Source organism: Centrocercus urophasianus, unplaced genomic scaffold (genome assembly GCF_019232065.1).
Source record: "Centrocercus urophasianus isolate 14NV4802_14NV808 unplaced genomic scaffold, USGS_Curo_1.0 seq_15, whole genome shotgun sequence".
Taxonomy (NCBI): domain Eukaryota; kingdom Metazoa; phylum Chordata; class Aves; order Galliformes; family Phasianidae; genus Centrocercus; species Centrocercus urophasianus.
Window position 1 is genome coordinate 37,655,850 of NW_024884697.1, and position 19,475 is coordinate 37,675,324.

At 37.4% G+C, this 19,475-nt stretch overlaps 1 protein-coding gene across 5 annotated transcripts in view; it reads right to left on the reverse strand.

Moving 5' to 3' along the window:
- Positions 1-232: 232 nt before the first annotated feature.
- The window catches only part of PPP1R12A (protein phosphatase 1 regulatory subunit 12A), a 122,735-nt gene continuing 103,492 nt past the window's right edge, over positions 233-19,475 (reverse strand). For 2 of the 5 annotated variants that reach the window (XM_042816130.1, XM_042816127.1), the window contains 6 exons: positions 17,039-17,055; positions 15,634-15,775; positions 14,819-14,923; positions 13,857-13,904; positions 9,087-9,137; positions 233-2,695 (listed from right to left, as the gene is read on the reverse strand). In XM_042816130.1, the coding sequence (XP_042672064.1) occupies positions 2,609-2,695; positions 9,087-9,137; positions 13,857-13,904; positions 14,819-14,923; positions 15,634-15,775; positions 17,039-17,055 (450 nt within the window). In that variant the 3' untranslated portion in view covers positions 233-2,608. Of the gene's footprint in view, positions 2,696-6,991; positions 7,467-9,086; positions 9,138-10,170; positions 10,202-13,856; positions 13,905-14,818; positions 14,924-15,633; positions 15,776-17,038; positions 17,056-19,475 lie in introns of those variants that run through there. The other 3 variants (XM_042816129.1, XM_042816128.1, XM_042816131.1) reach the window with 3 other exon arrangements.

Genomic DNA, 19,475 nt, shown 5'->3' on the forward strand with positions numbered 1-19,475 from the left:
TCAGCTATTGGTCACTTCAGTAGGCTTGTTGGAGTCAACAGCTGGCAATAATGTATTTCTCACATACAAACTGTCCCTAAATCACAGAGCAGGCTCCTGTCACTACGCTGTTGGTGCACCAGTGTGATTTTCCTGCGCTGCATTTGGTCTGCAACACAATGGGTACAGTGCAGTCGTGACACGTGGTTAGCAATCGCTCTGTGAGCTTGTGATAACATCACATAAAAAATGGTTCTCAGATTCTGCACACAGACAGGTTTATGTAAAATATATAAACATTTGTCCAAGTTGTTACAGATTGCATAAATATGGCATTTTTACTGTAGCATTTACAGATGTGCATGTACAACGATGTGCAAATAATCACCATTTGATTACAATCTTTGAAAGGTACTTGAATTTGGCATCCCAATGACGCAGTGAATGAAAAATGCCCACCGAAGAACTTCAACAGCAAACTTACAACATCGCTTAAGTTCGTAACAAATCTCAGTGTCTTCTCAGTAAAACTTTCACACATTTAAAATAGTTTGTATTCATTTTATTTGTATATGTCAAAATACTTCTTTTTTTTTTTTTTTTTCCCAAAATAGTGGGTTTTGCAACTAGTTTCATGCAGATACAAGGTCTGCTCAGTACTACCAATAAAATCAATATAGCACAGTAGCCATTCATCTTTTTTAAGATATAAAGAATAAATAACCTAAATATAAAACACTAAAATATTAGAAACACGTATTTAATCATTCACAGGCACCCAAACTTTACCAAATATAATCGAGAATATGCCTAACTGTCTTGTAACAGAACTCAGTACGCTGCAGCCATTCAAACCGTTCAGTTCTCCGCTTATTTTATGTTAGCATATGACAATGGAAGTTCCCTACGGTTCAGCCCCACCTCTCACACAGATCCATTACAATCAGGTATCTCAGACCATCCGTGTACCTTTAAAATCAAGAATCCTGAGCTTGGTAGTGAGAGCATAACCTTACATCTTCAAAAAACCAACGGAGAGAGGACATCGCGTCTTCCTTCCCCAACATATCCCACCCCCCTAAAGCTAAGCCCACCCCCCAGGAGGCAGTAGAACACAATGACCTTTTTAAATGAAGGGGTACAAATTCACATTTAATGTAGTATACAATATAATCAATAATACAATAGCTACTACAAGCTTTACAATGTACAATCGGTTGTAATGGCTGATCTGGTCAGTGGTTTTAGGCAATGAAGTTATGTGCCGATAGGATGTCGTATTCCGAATGGTTTAATGAAATATAAAAGCTGTTTCTAACAAAAGCAATCTTCACTTAAGTACTTTTTTTTTTGTTTTTAAAGGCCACTGAAATGTATAAAATGGTCTGACACGATGGTGTTATCAAATTAGATGCCTTCTCACATGGCAACAGTGCATATAAACATTAATGTGAGTGTAACGGGTTATGTTTTTCAAATGATTTAGTAAGATTACTTTGGCTAGCACAACAGTTTTGGACAGCACTCAGATAAATACAGGTATGTGAAATGTAGTGAAGCAGTTATATTTATGCATTTTTTATTATGGTGAACACTATCAAATAAAAAAAAAAAAAACAAATGGGAAGAAAAGATAATAAAGTATTTTATATAGTTTAGACCTTTTGTAAAGATAGGGCTCCATACAATGTACAATGTCTAAATTCTTTATACCATAAAAATTAATGAACTTTGTTAAACACACTATTCTGGAGTAGCCTAATTTGCATTAACAGACATTTGCAATAGGGAAATATATTCAAGCATGCCACGTGGTGGTCTGAAAAATCAAACCAGTACACATTTATATATACAGCATCACTCAGTACCTGCTCAAATGAATGTGACGATTACAGGATCTAGCATCTTTCACTACAAACTTTTTTTTTTTTAAGTGACCGATGAAGGCAGAAAACAGGACTCTTAAAATAATTCTAGTTTCAACTGACTTTTAAAGCATTCTGTATAGGAAATAAATGCATATTGCACAAACAGTGAAAGCAAACGTTCCACCAAACATCTCTGTTCCAGGTGGTTGGACAATACAACTCTAGGTAGCTACACGAATATGTAATTTAAAAGGGTGTGTGGTCTCTGCAAATGGTAAAGCTGTGAAAACACTGTACAAGAAAATCTGGTACATGAATAATTAGAAGGGAAAAAAAATCCAAACTTACGATTTAAAGAAAAACTGAGTATAGAAAAAAAACACCTGGGAGTTGTGGCACAACAAAAACATTATTGAGTAACTGTCTTCTGTGAGAGCTGAAAGCTTTTGTTGATGTAAAAGTGTTTATGTACAACTAAGGCTTACTGGTTAAATATCTGAGGCGTATCTGGCCTTGAACACTTTCCTTATAATGCTGTAGCTGTAAACAAGATTTCTCAGTCATTTTTCTTCTCAGCAGCTGCATTTTAACAGAAACAATGATCTTGATACAAAAACACACAGGTAAGAGGGCGTTTGGCAGGATATCTGAAAATGACAGTCTCCAAGGGATCTTCCCACACTTCCAGTGACTGCCATACTGTGGTCCACTGGAGTTACTCACGATGTGCAATACCGTTATCTGCTGCTGTAGTAAGCCCTTTATTTGGAAAGTTTGCTTATAACTCTGATCAAGGCCCCGTTTTCATCTTTTAGCCTCTGGTTGTCTGCCTTCAGGTCTGGTAGCATCTATCAAAAAAGAAACACAATGGTTATTTGCTGTTATACTCTAAGTAACAGCAACAAGAGCAGACAAGCACTGGGGATAAAAACGTTCACTCAGTTGAAATATTTTGGCTGTTATTGCCCCCTCTGCATCAGCAGTTCAGAAAATTCTCATCTTTTAGCACAACAGAGTTAGGAGCTATACATTAAGAACTTTCAATTGCCTGGTCTAGGTGCACTAAAATGAAGTGGTGCAGACGAGCAGCCTCTCCACAAAAGCATTTAGAGTAGCATAAGGAAAGCAATTAAATGCTTCAGATTTCAGTGCAAAACAAAAAATGTTAATCAGTGACAATTTAAAGAGGCTCATCTACACTGCACTTGCACAGTTTCAAAATAACATGCCATAGCTAATTATATCTGCCACTGTTCTCTTGGATGATTTCATCCTGATCAGATACAGTGTGATTCAGCTTATTAACTCAAAGCATTAATCTTTCAATCACTTCCAAACTTGTGTGCAAGCACACATCCTGTTCTTTGAGGTCCCATCCCTGAATAGCATGGTTCACACAAGATCAGATCACCGAAACACCAGGCTGCGCTCAGGCACACCAGTTAGGAGATGGCAAGTTAAGGTTGCCACAGGAGATGGCTGACACACAAACACAAGAGCTGGAAGGCAGAAGCCAAGTGAGGTGAGAGTTGGACAGGATCAGACAGGAGAGGAGGACAAGCCAGTGCACAGATCTTTGTACTGGGAGAGCAGAACTTATCAGAGAAACTAGAAGTAATCTCAGAAATTCTCAGTGTCAGTATTCACACACTGATAACAAGCCACCTATAAAACTCACAGCCATATTCCATGTATGGTTTCTAACAGCAGGTTTCCACAGGGGGCAACAGCCTATTCCTACAGTGTAGTTATTCAGGAACCTTCAAGGTGCAAGAGCACACAAGAGGTCCAACCGATGACCAATGTAACAACCACTACTTAATTTTTCACGATGAAACTTCCACGCCACTGGTTTTGTTTTCGTTTTATCCTTGCAAAATCGTAATTGCAGACCCCTTATACTCAGAACATTGTTATGGAGCAGAAGGAACTGTGAAGTTTAAGCCTTCATTTACATATCTCCTCCAAAGGATTCCTGTCCACAATCAGTTTGCTAGCAGCAGATTCTCACAGAGTGAACAGGATGGTGCACAAGGCAGGACTGAGGCTGTGGGTTCTCTACTTTCTTTACCTGCAAATAGCGGAGTATGTGAAACAAAAGGTAACGGGAGAACAAGTGGGAAAAAAGGTCATCTCCACAACTAGAATCATTCTGCTATCCTGGATTCCAGCTCTACTCCATAGTGTGGCTCAGGGCAAGCCACCCAAACTGAACTCTTCACAGGGAGCCAGAGTGCTTTAATTCTACAGCTTCCATCACAGTCAAGTGAAAGCTGTGCTCTGAATTTCAAGTGCCATAAGTACCAATTGCTTTCAAAAACCACGTCAACATATTTGAACATGAGCAACACAAGCCATCATTTGACAATTTTCAAATAATATCTGTGGTTTTTACACTGTACGACAGCTTATTACCACCACTTCATGTCATGTATTTGCTCTGAAGAGACATTGATTTACTTTCTGAAAAACTCACAGTGACAAAATTCACACACAAAAAACCCCAAATCTTAAGAGTCAGAAGAGATAATTTTGTGTTCTGTGAGTTTGCACGGTTAAATTAATGCTGCTACCTACTCCATGAAATGCAGTGCCTGCAGGGGGAAAAAAGCAAGAAGCTATGGCACTATCCAAGAGAATTCTAATATATACACATACAGGGACCAAACGCGTTCTATATTTTTCATTCTGATGTCTTGGATTGGTGACCTCCAATTAGTGTCTTGTGACTGGGTAGGGTCTACTGGGACAAGAAGGGGCAAGAACCAATCTGGAGAGTCCATCTAACCACAGCAATTCCAGTTACTTCACAGTCCTTCAACTTAGTGACTAGGAAGCAGCAGTCAATAATACATTATGCAGGCAGACCCAGAAACTGCTGCATTTTCTGATTAATCATTTTAATAACAACAGCAAAAAGGCCCTGTTCAAATTTAGAGATTTAACATAATCTGGTACCATTACATGTCTGCAAATCATTGTGGATAAATTTAAATCTTCATTAAAGTAATAGGCAGAATACATATTAAGAAAATATATTCTTTTGTTATAAGTCTACTAAAGAATAGAGGAAGATAGGTGGAAGACAAAAGGAGTTGTAAGTAATAGGAGACTTATAAAAAGGATAAGGTTAGGCAACATAAAATACTTGCACTTCCCATCTATACTAATCCTGACATGTAAAACTACATATTAAGCCCAACTAAAGACATTTATGCAATTTTCTTGGAGCAGTGCATTCCTATGGTACTCAAACTTATTACGAGATGGCATCACATGACTTTCACGAGGAGAAGCAGAAAAAAAGCTCTGCATGAAACCCACTACAATTTGCGATTACATACTGTACTTAGTACTTTAAATTCCAATTTCCTTTTCAGTTAAGAAATAGAGTATCTTGCCTTGATGAGATTCTTGAATAAGATTAAAAATGCATTATTTTGCCTACCTGTATTACATGATTAGCTGGTAACTTTGCAGTACTGTAGCAGATCAAATAATTTTTCAATAACCACTTGCTGGAACCAGCTCAGTACTAATGTCTTTATTTGCTGGAGGATTTAACAGTTTGTATGTAACAAAGAGCTTTGTACATTATGATTAGAGAAAGCTCACGCACTGTCAAGACAACTGTTCAGATTAATGAGCCACAGTGCTATGGTCAAGCTACCATCAAAACGTCCAGCCTCCCTCCTGTGTAGCCAAGCTTTTCTTTGCTAGTGCTGCTCCTTGAGCTTCACCGTGATCTGCCTTTTAAAACTTCCTCTAAAAAAGAGAATACTGAATGATTTTGTGTGGTTTAACATACTGAAAAGCTTAGCATGGTTAAAGGAATGCCAGTGGTTGCAAAAATACCATGGCAGGGACATGTGGCTGTGGACAGCTGACACTAGATTAGCTTGGCTGTGTTGAAAACCCACGTTGTTAGCTGAAGCTGGTCTAAGACAGGCTGCCCTAAAGGGCCAGTTCCCCCTCCTCCTGCACCAACACGCTCCTGCTGCTGAGTGCTAGCTTTAGTTACACAACCATGCTGCAGTAAGGTGGATCAAACTGTACAACCGCTAATGGGATTTCTTCTCAGCCAGATCAGAGAGCCGACTGATTCACTAAGGGTTAACGCAAGGGAATGTTCAGGAATGCAGGGCGCTGACTAGGATCAACCTTTCTATCCACATCCTATTGTTAGGTCACCTTCAGGGAGACATAAAGCCTAAGGATAAAGTTGCTATTTATTTCATGCCTCTGACTGGAAAAACCTGAGATCTGACTCCGTAAGCAGAAAGGAAAAGTGTGCACTCATCTCTTTGCTTCTGAGAGGGAAGAGGGGCAGGTAAGGAGAAACACATTAGCAAGAATCACTGTGCAGAAGGAAAATGATTTTATCTTCACCTACAAATCTTAAAAACTCACTGAAACCTCCACCTCATACAGCTGTTACTAAGAGGAGGAAGAAAGCCTAATAATTTGTCATGGAGTGAAACTATATTCTGCTCCATGCAGAATTTTTGAACCTCCAGTGGGTTTCCCAAACAGCCCTACAGTAACACTGCAACAAACCCATGTTTTTTTCCAAAATGGCAGCTAAAACAGTTCATATCTTTAGCAGAAGGGGAATGGACAGGATGACCCAGTAAGTGTAAACCAATCTAACACTCTGGGCAGAGTGTTTTTGTGTCCATTTGTTTAGTCCTTGCATGATAGGACCATAGGTCCATAACTGGAACACCTGCGGCGTATGTAGCAGTATATATCTGTAACCTTCAAATTAGAGCTACAATTGCAAATTCTAAGCTTAGTCAAGATAAAAATAAGGACTGTACAGCACCACGCAGGAATTTCGTATAGAAAAGACAAACTGACTTTCAAGTCAGTATTTTTAAAGGAAGACTTCGACAATCTCTGAACATAAAATCAGACAAATGTACTAATCAGACTAATCAGACTGAACATAAAATCAGACTAATGCAGCTGTTCAGAAATGCGGAGTACTGCACCAGAATCTCAACTTTCAGCTTTCAAACTTTCTTTAGTTGCAGCTAGATTTGTTTTAGTTCTATGCATTTGAATTATACTGCAGTAAGAAAGACACATTCTTAACTTCAATTTGTTAGAAAACCAGAGATAAATCTGTTGATTTAAGCATTTATTCAAACTCCTAACTGGTGACTTCAGTGTATCCTAATGCAAACTCAACACAAATCCTTTCAGATTGTTGCCAGGGTGTTAAGGCGTCAAAGATCTCGTGAACCCTTGCCAGCTTAGCTACAAGGGAAAAACAAGCTTCTGTGCTAGTATCAACAACACCACACCATACCAATACAGCTGCAGCATCTCCATTCGGTACACCAGACATCATGCTTTAGCCACACTTCCATCACCAAGCAGTAAGTCAGCTCCCAACACACAGGTGTTAATAGTACAATTCTACCCAAGCACAAACTTATTGTCAGCACCTGCCTGGCTACACAAAGCAGAAGGAAGAAATTACAAGTCCACAGAACGCAGTTGCCTACAGGACCCTGACAGCTTGGCAACCACACGGGTCAAGGCCCTATTCTCAGTCACCAGACGCTCATTTATGTGCCTCAAAGAGTGAATCTGCTTTATTTGTTGCAGGTTCTGTGGGAATCAAAGAAATAGAGGTGAAAATGAGAAAGAAAAAACATACATGCACATTACGTTTAAAAGAACTAGAGACAGCAGGACTGAAAGAAAACTTAGAAGAGACAGTCCTGTTTAAAGTAGATTACTCGCTGTGAAGGGAAGTATCAGACAAGTGGCACATTCCTGAAAAGCAATCTAAGAACCAGCAGTGATCGGTCACAGCTTTCCAAAACAGCTCACGACACATCGACAATGAAAGTTATCCTGGGAATTCTTTACTTAATGTTGTAGTTGTGACAATAAATAAATAAATAAAAATCTATTCAAAACTCAATAAATAATGCTGCACTTAATATGTATATGTACATGACAGTGCAACAAACAACAGGAAGAGTGTTAATCTTTAATCCAAAACTTTCACAAACTGAAGTTGACTTTTAAAAAACACAAGGCATTTGCATTCTCCATTTTCCTCTGTATCCCAACTATCCCTACCAACAATTTACAGCCCTATAATAGAAGCTCATATCTCCTTCACCCACCTCGTAAAACCAATTATGTTCCTATGCCATAGAAAGCTTCATATAGATTTCACTTCTGAAGACCCCTCTAAGAACCTCATATGCTGCATCCTCTCCTTAGAGCTGTCCTGAATCCTGTTTACTTCTGCTTGTCAGGTTCAATTACATCAACAAACCTTAGTGCATGTGTTTTAATGACAAGGATTTGGTAGTTAATGCAGTTTCCAAGCACCAGAGGGAGCTCAAAAATGAGACTGAAAGGAAACTTTTTAATCGATGACAACTTTCCAATCTCAAAACAGTGGCTTTTCTTTAAAACTATGGCAAAGAAAGATGTTTTCATCATGTTCCACTAGATCTCCAGTTGAATCTTAATTTGATCAGCTTGGTAGGCTCTGTCCAATATTATATCCAAGGATGTAACATAAAACAAATTTGCTAGATTTCTCAGACTTCTGATCATATCAAAGGACTTAAAATGTTGATAAACTAGGGAATGAGACAAGTCAAAGCACAACATTTTATTATTCACTGCATGTGGTATATGGTGCTTTTCTGTTACAATCTGAAATTTAAATGATCTGCTGCTTTTTTGGTCACTAAAAACTGATTATTACTAACTATATATTTTTTTCTTCTGACACTGGAAACACGCTTCCTAAACACAGAATTTAATGAACACGAGACAAGGATTGAAGCAACATTTAATGCTTAGTCTATGAAATTATCTGTGCTTAATCTACAGAATTATATACCATTATTTTAACTAAATAAACATGACAGTATTGTATCCAAAACAAAGACTGCAATCCTGCCTTGATCAGATCAAGGTATATTTCACTGCTGACATCTCTGAATGCTTCTCATCAGTGAATGTGCTATACCAGTGTAAGTCCCAACACCCTCCCAGAAGGTAAGTCCTACATATATGACTGCTGATAACAGCAAGAAAAACTTCACTACAAAAAAAAAAAAAAAGAAATTGTTCACTTTGAATGTGCCAATAATTTATTTATTTTCTATTGAAATTATAGAGACTGGAAATACTGCTAGATTAAGTGTTGTTTTAAGCCACTGACATCAATACACTGTGTTAGCATTCAACAATACTCACTTTCAGTTCCTCTTCCATTTCAGATATCCTTCTTTCTAGAGCTCTTCTTTCCTAAATCCAAAAAAATGTATGTTAACACCAAACAATACCTTTTTTACTAATTACTGCTTGAAAATACTGTGATAACTGTGAAATATTTCAAGTTCCAAAGATCATACAACCAGAAGCACAGTGTAGACAGGAAACTTGTGATGGCAGTGATAAATAGAAACTATTTCAATGCTCCATTTTAATAACTTAGGAGGAAGAGATATCAAGTCCTACAAAAGATACCCCTTCCTTTACATAAATTTAGACAGCTCATAAGCACCATTTTATTTGGGCTTTATTTTTATAAGCTAGGCTTCTGGAAAAGCTTTATATACAAGAAATGCAGAAAATGATCAGAAACAAACAAGAATATTAAAAGAAAGAAGCACAAAAGCGTAAGCTTTCAAAGACAAGCAAATGTAGCTGAAACATCTGCCTCAGCTCAGTGGGATCTGTCTACACTCTAAACTGCAACGTAGTGTAGATACAACCCAAACTTACGTCAGTTCAGCTGAGTACCAAAGAAATCTAGCCATGTAAGATCACCTGCTTCTTCAGTAAATGCTTCCTGAGTATTTTCTGCGTTTCTAGTATAGTATGGTTTTTTTTTTTTTTTCCTTCTTACTTGAGAAGCAGGAGAAATTAGCCTTTGTCAAGAATGTCAAGTTCTCATTTAAGTACCCAAGGTAGCTTACTGAAAATTAGCTGATGGTTTTCTATACTATGCTGCAGTCTGCAGTGCAGATACACTACCATGTTTCTAAGCACTACTGTTTTGTTTAAACCTTGTTTTCACACATTTGACAGATCAACAGCTACTGCAGTAGACTTCAGGGGTTTATAGCTTGCTTGCTTTCCTGTGTCAGACATCGCAGTGTATCTCGTTTAAAAGCAGTTGCGGTTATTCAGTATTCTACATTCATATTTTTTCCAAAGTGTGAAAGGCAAAAGCAACAGATTATTGCAAGGTGTACATATGCATCTGCATACAATGGTGTTATGCAAACAGCAAGCAGCATTGACTGAGGTGTGTAAAACTTTGGTTAGATCATACCGCCCAGTAGATACTGACTCTTGCCGGACACCTTTCAGATACAAATCATTTGAATTTAGTTTAATCATAGTGCAGTTATTCCCCAACATTTTCCCATTTTAGCAAACAATTCCAAAGGTTTATCAATATAACAGATTACTGCAGTTGTTAGTACTTAAGGTACTTTACTCCTTCAAGTAACTAATTTTGCCATAATGATACTGACTGACAATAATGGCATAATAAATATCAGTGAGTTAACTGCAGCAAACAAGTGACTAACAAAAAAACTCACACCATTTTACATTAATTAGAACCTTAGTTTACCCAGAAGTTTTGCAGGAGAACATATATTATCAGTGCTGTTACAATAAGCAATATTGGGCAATTTCTGTAATTACCAAGAGATGAATGACGGATCAAATAATCTTACAATTTCAGATGGCTAAAAATCCTTAGTCCTTTGGATGAATTTGCTTAACTTGCTTGTTGAACTTGTTTAAGAATAACTACTTGCAGTAAAAGCCAGTTAAACAAAATCCTTATTTCATCACCTTTGCATGCCTCACATTATATAAAATAAACATTTAAATGGACTGGACTAGATATAAGATTTGTTGTAAAAAACATACAGTTCTAATTAGATGAAACTATGTTCCTTTTTTCATAGAATGATAGAATGGCCTGGGTTGAAAAGGACCACATGATCATCCAGTTTCAACCCTCTGCTATGTGCAGGGTCACCAACCACCAGACCAGGCTGCCCAGAGCCACATCCAGCCTTGAATGCCTCCAGGGATGGGGATCCACAGCCTCCTTGGGCAACCTGTTCCAGTGCATCACCACCCTGTGTGAAAAAACATCCTTCCTTTTTTCCTGAACTGCTTGCTATTTCAGGAAGTGGCCAGCAAAGGACATTCAGTTTCACGGAGAAGATTCGCCAATATCGTCTGATTAGTCTCTGAACTCAGAGAAAGGCTTTGAAATTTACTCAGCCTAAGATGTTTCAACATTTCTCTAAGGTACGACAAAAAACATTTGTAATTCTTAAGATGAAGAAAAAAACACATGGCAGTTTCTGAGTGTACAAAAGACAATAGCTCATTGCCACGTATTAAAGCAACCAGAAACCACAGTCGGTGCAATAAGACTGAGGTACGTGGATATATACAGGTTAAAAAATTCAGTAATAAACAAACGAAAAAGCCCATCTCATCCCATCACAAATTCTTAGATGATGAATCATAAACAGCCTGGGTTGGAAAGGAGCTCAAGGATGATGAATCTCCAAGCCCCTGCCACATGCAGGGCCACCAACCCCTGCATTTAATGCTAGACCAGGCTGAGCAGGGCCCCTTCCAGCCTGGCCTTGAACACCTCCAGGGACAGGGCATCCACAATGAATTTGGAGCTAACTGGTTAAAGGTGCCTACAATTCTGATCCATACTGAAATCTTGCAGTATGGGTTTTAATATACTTTTCGGAGTGATAGATAACTGTTAACGAAAGCCAAATTTTTGCCTAAGAACATACTGCTAGTCCTTAAGTGAAAAATGTTGACTGTGCATAACTAAAACACACAGTAGAAATCAACTGATGAAGGTTTTAAATTTATATTTTCTGAATTCTGTCACAGTGAACTTCTAGGTTTTATAAGCATTCCCACCTTCTTTACTGTAAAAGTATTTCACAACTGGAATACATTGTAGTTCAAAGATGCTATCAGGTTTTTCTCTGCCAGCCTTCTATTTCTCCTCATCTGTTCTTGCTACTTTACTTTTGTCCTCCCTTTTTCTTCTATGAACTTACATCAGTATCTTCAATTTTGTTTTATTTTATTCAAGTCATACTTGGAAAATTATACTTAGAAAATTTCTACAGTTTGTTTTTAAACCTTTCTCATTTATACTATTACTTCACCCATATAAAGAAAACTTCTTTAAATTATTCCTAAAGCCCCACAGTTAGTAAGCTTATTTCTAGACCTCAGCTAGTTATGACTAGCAGCTGAGAATCCTACTTCAGTCACTGTCAAAGTGAAAGTAACTCTGGATCTAATGGGGAAAACAGAATCACAAATAAATTCCTGTTCAAAATTATTGCCTGACAAGAAGTAAATCGAACATCATAAAATAGAAGAAGATCTCCTAAATCTTGTGTAGATCAGGTTTCAGCCACACAGCACTATCACTAATTTTATTTACCTTTTTAACTGCTAGGTTCGGTCGTGATAACTTCAGAAAGAGTAACATTTCCAAAGGACGTTTCTGCTACTGAACTAAGCATTACTACAGGAAAAAGGTGCAAGAATTGCCAAAATAGCCACTTGTCTTAACACAATGGCATGTCTGAGGAACAAGCAGCACAGTAATTTAATACTGAAATAACGTCAAGATGTGCAATACTGGATGTGGCATCTATGTAATAATGCATACAGTCAAAGTCAAACCCATGAAATAATTAAATGTCCACTTGTGTGGCCATGATAGCAAGCAAGAAACCAATTAAAGCTGCTGATGAAAGTTTTTTACTGATGAAATCACTGCCTACAGCACAGGGCCACAAGAACAAGCAGAAATAGGCACTAAAAGGTTGCTTCAATTATCTGGAGAGATTATTAAGATAAAACTAATGGAACTTCACAAACTGCCTGAGAGGATTTGTGCATCTTTATGTTCTCCAATAAAACTGAGTATTTATGTACCTCATAGGTTTGTACAACTAAAACTTGTTTTCTAAACCTCAGACACTGGAAAGTAAACGTACAGGGCTAGTAAATGTCAAGCTTACTAGGAATAAGTAAATATATACCATACCACTTACTACCATCAATGTCCATTTAGTTTTCTTCCCATTTTAATATCTAACGCGTCACTCCAGGATCAGGAAGGAGAAAGGTACGTGTAGCCAAGGACATAAAGGAAGCCAGGACCACATCAGAACAAACTTTGCTTTGCTTTAAATTGTTGCTGAAATAAACTTTTATTGGGATGGGTTTTAAACGAGTGTAAAACTACAGCCTAAAATTATAATGGGCACAACTACTGAAATAATCCCTGCAGTCTGTCTCATATGTGGATTTATTACATGTCTCCTTTCCCCATCAAGTTAGGGCTGTTTCTCTCTAATGCCCCTCTTCCTGCACTGCTCATTCATTTGCCTCCACCCTGCCCGTACACAGCATGATAGTCCCTCTAGAAAAAGGTACAGTACAAGGAAAGTCTGTAATTAGTTTTATAACATTAGCAGGTTCAAAGTCTGATGGCTGTGGGATAGAAACAGCTACTTCATTACCAATGATAATTGGTAAGACGATGCACATGCCTCCAGAAAGCTCTGAGGAAATTAAGGGCTCTGAATGTTGGAAATGCACTAAAAGATGAGATGCTCTGAAAGTGCTTAACTATCTGGAGTGCCAACATTGTTTTGGATGAGATGGAACAAGCTGCAGAATCCTGGAGGGCAGTGGGGTTTACAACCTGGTTATCAACAAGGCAACCTGAAGGCAATTCTTAAGAGTAATTCCATCTGACAGTCTTTCGTATTCACTGCTACTCTGAAACCTAAAATCCCCCAGTCTTCTAAAAAATGCAAGTTATAAGAAAGGCTTCTGTTCCCACTAAAATATATTCAAGTCAGAGGTTGCAAAACAAACTAAAACAAAACCCAAATCGAACTACTCAAGAGATGTTTGGCAGTAACTCACCCTTTTCTCCATTTCCAGGAGCGATCTGTCAGCAAATCTTTCTTGTCTCTGAAACACAAAATTAATGAAGATATTGTTACTTGTTCTCAAACAGTGCAACAGTGAGGAATGGCAATATAAAACGCATTTCAGATAAGGGTAACTGCTACTGCATTCTGTCCAAAGTATGCTTTTAAAAGCATTTTAAAATGTGTTCAAGGAAGTACCACGGAAATAAAAACTAAAGAAGAATGAGCTGGATTTATCACAAGCTTCCTGTGTCACCATCCCTAAGTAACTTAATCTCTGTGTAGCCTTTGGCAAATAGTAGTAATTTAGCTTTTTCTATTTAAAAGCTCTACAAAACAAACATCTTACTCATACTTTACTGATATTTACAGAGAGCATATGGAAGACACTAAAATATGTACACAGGTCAGTTGTGGCAAAAGTGATCTGAGAATGAGGAACATTCTTTCTACAGCAATTTAAGAATTTCAGCTTTGTGTACATATTTGGTGTTACCTTATGCAGCACTGTTATCTGACAGCAGTTACCTGTAAATGAAGTGCACTATTTGCTCTTCAGCTCTCAGGTACAGCTATTTACCTAGGTAGGAAGAACTGGCAGATTATGCCAACCTGCCAGTAGGTGTATGAATTAATCAATGAAATCAGACCGACAGTTTGAATACAGGCTTAGCAGTGTTCAAAGTGTTTATTCCTACCTGCACAGAAGTCCCACATACGTGCTGGCAAGAACCACCAGCAATTAAACAAGCAGGAAATGGCCTCGAACATTTTGTTCTGAGCTGAAGACTATAATCCTGCACTCTTTTCTCTTTATAAACAGAGAAGTACATTTCTTCACTCCCATCTTTGGATAAAAAACAAAGCTGATGCCTAGTAAATAGCAGCCCCTATGCTAGGATGCTTCTAGTTTGCTTTGTCAGCTAAGTATGGGCCTTTTTGTTTAATACAAACCTGAGTGGTCTTCTCCAGCTGTAGTTTAAGATCTGTAAGTTCCATGTTGGTATCATGTAACTGTGCTTTCAGCTTCTCATTTTCAGCTAGGATCTGTTCATAAAGCTAAGACAAAATATTCATTTAAAAACATACTGAGTAAGAATTCAGTGACATTAGACAAGCATTTTAAAAACTATGACTGAGCCGCATGTAAAATGAACAAATACATTAACAGTCTAAGAAGTAAAAATCAGTTATAGAGTTTAAAGATGGTTAGAATTAGCAAACGCTTTAAAGAATTGCTACCAAATATCTCTAGAAGAAAGCAATTTTGCACAGGGAGCATTAAAAAACACTTGCCAATTTTTTGCTTCAGACACTACAGATGAGACAACAAAGTCCTTTTTTCTTTTTTTTCTTTCTTTCTTTTTTTTTTTTTTTTTTTTACAAACTCCAATTTTAAAGCAAGATTTAAACGAATTTTTGTATGTAAGATAGCAAACATCAAATAAAGGCTTAATGCATGTATGAAGCAGTTTTAATAATACAATCAACTACAAAAACAGTTTGATCAAATTTGTCATAAAATGATGAAGTATTTTGACTCCTCAGGATTTCTTCCTCGCCTATGGAGAAAAGTGCAAAAGCCACAGGCTGTTTTGTAATGTATATTTCCCCCCATGGCAGTGGTTGTTCTGCTCCTCCACTGAGCCAAGCTGCTGGAAGTTGTGATGCAATAGGAGACTGCTTCCAAATAATTCATGAAAAAAAAAAAAAAAAGAGGACAAACAGTAATAAAGCATTTTTTACAACAAAATTTCTGTATCAGTTACCTTCTTAAAATCAGTGCTATCTTCTTTTTCTAGTCTACTGCAGTAAGGTTTTCGATCTTCAAGGTAACTCTGTGACCCAGATCGCCCCTGTGCTGAATCGTAACGATCACCCGAAGACACACTGAGTGATCCTGTGTCATATCTGCAACATAAAAGTTCTTATTCTTTGTTTCTATTCAGACTGATAGCACTCACTGTACCAGACACTGTAAGCGTGCCATCATCCAAGTGAAAAAAAACCAACCACATGCAATTACGTGTTTCAGTTAAGCCACTATAAACCAACTTGATGCAAGTTAGATTTTGATGTTCCTTTTACTGTTCTTCAGTATATTTCAATATTCTCTCCGTGAAGAAGTTTAAGAATTCCCAACTAGTCCAAGTAAATGCCAGCATTTTATGCTGAGAATTTTAAAAAAAGTAAATTAAAATATTTAATTGAGGTGTTGCCATGTCTTGAAAGACTTACTGGTTTAGATACTACTTGGTTTTTGAAGGTCTATTTTAAAAAATGTGTAATAGAATCACAGAATATTTGGCATTGGAAAAGATCTCACAAGGATCATCATGTCCAACTCCTGGCAAGGAGCACTTTAATTCATGTACTACCTTAAATGTAGTACTTTAATTGAAGGGTTTTTAAAAAGTAATCTCTAAAACATTGGCCAAGATGAATTTTCCAAGCTTTATTGGATAAATGAAGATTTCAAAACTACTTATTGCAAATTCTAATATTTCAACAAAAGCAGTTTATGAAACAAATCTTCAGCAAAATCCTTACCCTATTAAGCACTAAATTACAATATTAATACAGTTTTGAGCAGCTTCATAGTGCTCACTCGTCATCGTTCATGTGCTGTAGTAGTTCTGTTTGACAGATTTTCAGCATAAACAAAACATCATTAATTAATTCTAAAGGTCCCAAGTTGAATGCAAACTTAAAAAATATATATATTGATACTTGTGCATTTTTTCCTTTTTAACAAATCTTAAGGAAATATAATTTTCAGAGGCTCTAGTATTTTTCCTGAGATTCCTCAGAAATTTTTTCAGTAGGATATTCTGCGTTTTCTTTTGGTAAAAGCTGACCTCATGCTTAAAAATTTGAAGGGAATGTTACTGTGTCCACTAAATTCTACAAAATGCCTCGCCTGCCTTCATGTACTTCAAATACAGCATCCAATACATTCTCCACTATTGACAATCCCACCCACAAATGGGAAAAGAGCCACCAAAACAGTACTGTAGCTTTACAATCATATTCCATATAAATTTTAAATATCATTATTGCCTTTTAAAATCAACCCAACTCACTACTGAGTTTAGGCTAGTTTTACACATCAGTTGAGAATATGTGACTAAGAAGTGTAATAATTTTAAATTAATTCACTTAAATTGCACATACCTTGAAAGGCTATCACTCTGAGAGGGGGAGGAGTAAAAAGAGACAAGAAAAAAAGATCAAGTCAATAATTCAATTAAGTAAAATATATAATAACCTGTGAACAAACATAACTAAACAGTTACATCAAAGTGCATATGCTATCCTGCACTACATATTGTAGCACTGTCAAGATTCAATATTGTTAGGTCTGGAACCAAAGAGACAGATGTGCCTTCTAAGATTCCCTCCTCTTATCAACAGCATCAGAACCATGTTCCCTGAATTCTCTCTTCCTCTTCTGTATTCTGTTTTTGGAAAGTCAACTTAATAATGACTTCAGCTTGAAATAAAAATACAAGCTACAAGATCATTGCTTCAGCATCCCCCAATGGGAGATGACTAGCTATTAAACCAACAACATACAGAAATACTTATTAGACTGAATTGAAATTATGTCATTTCATTCTTCATGTTACTTTAATTAATTCATTCATTACAAGTGAACTTGCAGGCATACAGCATACTCACTTTACCTGATGAGTGAAATTTAATTAAAAGTGATGACTTAAGAGCGAAGGAGTGTCCCCTAAGCATTACATCACCCATACAATCCTTCTCCCCCTCTGGGTAGTCAATACAGACTCATCATTTATTCCAATTATTATAATAATCTTGGGTGAACATATTTTGCTCCAGAAATAATCCTCCGGACATCCTGCAATGATGTTCACTTAGCAGTGGCTGAAGTCTTAATCAGTGATGATTTTTTTTCGGGGGGGGGAGGGAGGGAAAGGGGGTGGTGCTTGGATACAGAGGTTGCTTTTCTTTTAAGAAGGGACTGCATTTTTTAGAATCTTCATAGAAGACATTAGTTACATTCTCCATAATATGTTAAATTTCCCCTTTGATGCCTTGAAGAGGACTTACAACACACAGGCTACCAAAAGTATGTGCAGCAGCCTTTCATATCACGATAATGCTGTTTTCTTTGGGAACATGAATAATGTCGAGAATTTAATGGAGTTTTGCAGAAAACATCACAGCTAGGTGTCACACAGATACATATTTTTAGTTTTTAAGCTTTGGGCCACAACAGTTTTATTTTCCACCTATGAATCTTATTTTGCATATCTTATGATTAAGTAAGATCCATGCGAGATCACAGAATTCTACCATGTCATCAATGTCCACAAAAACCCCTTCCCACTGCTTGCTTCTTCTTTCTCACTTCAACAAAACAGAGGAACCTTTGTCCATAAGAACTAGAATTCTCTTTTTACCTTGAAGGAATGCCACCCAAATGAAAATGCTAAGCAAGCCCCTTCTAGCCTTTAGCTACATCAGCTATCACAAGAAATTAAACCATTCCTACGTTATTTCTCAACAAATAGGGTTCTAAAGCCTGCTTTTCTTTGCTTCTAGTGGGCTCCCTGTGATGCTGTGGGAAAACCTCCGGGCTTTCCATTACCCTGCTGCAGTGCAGCTTCCTGAACGGAAAGCAAGTTATTAAGTCATATGCAGAACACAAATTTCCAGCTATGCAGGGAGATAACAAAAGAGCTGGTGAGGTAAGAGTCCTGGATACAGGGAAGCACTAAATTGCCAGAGACGGGAAAGCAATAACCCAGCCCTTTCCTATTCTCCAGGCTGGGATGCAGAGCAGCATGGCCTGATCTCACAGCCTGCAGAGAAGCCTCAGCAGCTTCCGCTTCCTGGGAGCTGTGAGTCCTGCAGCTGGAGGGCTGGAGCAGCAGCCAGGATGAGGAGTTCATGTCTTAAGCACATGCCTGCTCTTGTCTCCTGACTTTTCAGAAACTGTCTGTTATTTTTTGAGGTGTTTTTACTTTTCTTTTTTTCCCCTTCAATTTCTGTCAGTTTGGTCACAATTTTTCGTATTTTTCAATCTTTTTTTGGCAAAAAAAATTTAACTAGAAGTCTACAGATTTTGTATGAAGCTTGTCTGAGGAAAATTGAAGCCAACACCATATCCCTCTACATCCAAACCACATGAGATGGATACTCCTAAAACATTCACAAAACGAAGCAGACTGTGGTAGCCGAAGTTCCATGAGCAACACACAAGAAGGAAGGAAAAATACAAACATATGGATCCTCATGTATACAAGTTGAAATAATACACTTCTAATCGTATACAAGCAGTTTCTATAGACTGTAAGAGTGCAACCACTGAATAACCATGTATTTGAAAATGTACAGTAAGCTTTCAGATATTTATACAACATTTTGGTGAGTTAGGATAATTACTGGTAATGGAAATGAAATATTCGAGTCAGGTGGTATTATACATAGTGTATAATTGAATGGTTTTGTAAAACTGCCATAGCCATGAAAATGAAGAATAAAATTTGATTGCAGCATTTAATCGATACTAATAATGACATGTTCTTGTGTCTCCTGCCACAGAATTAGAAAAGTTAACAATATTTATTATCCTAAC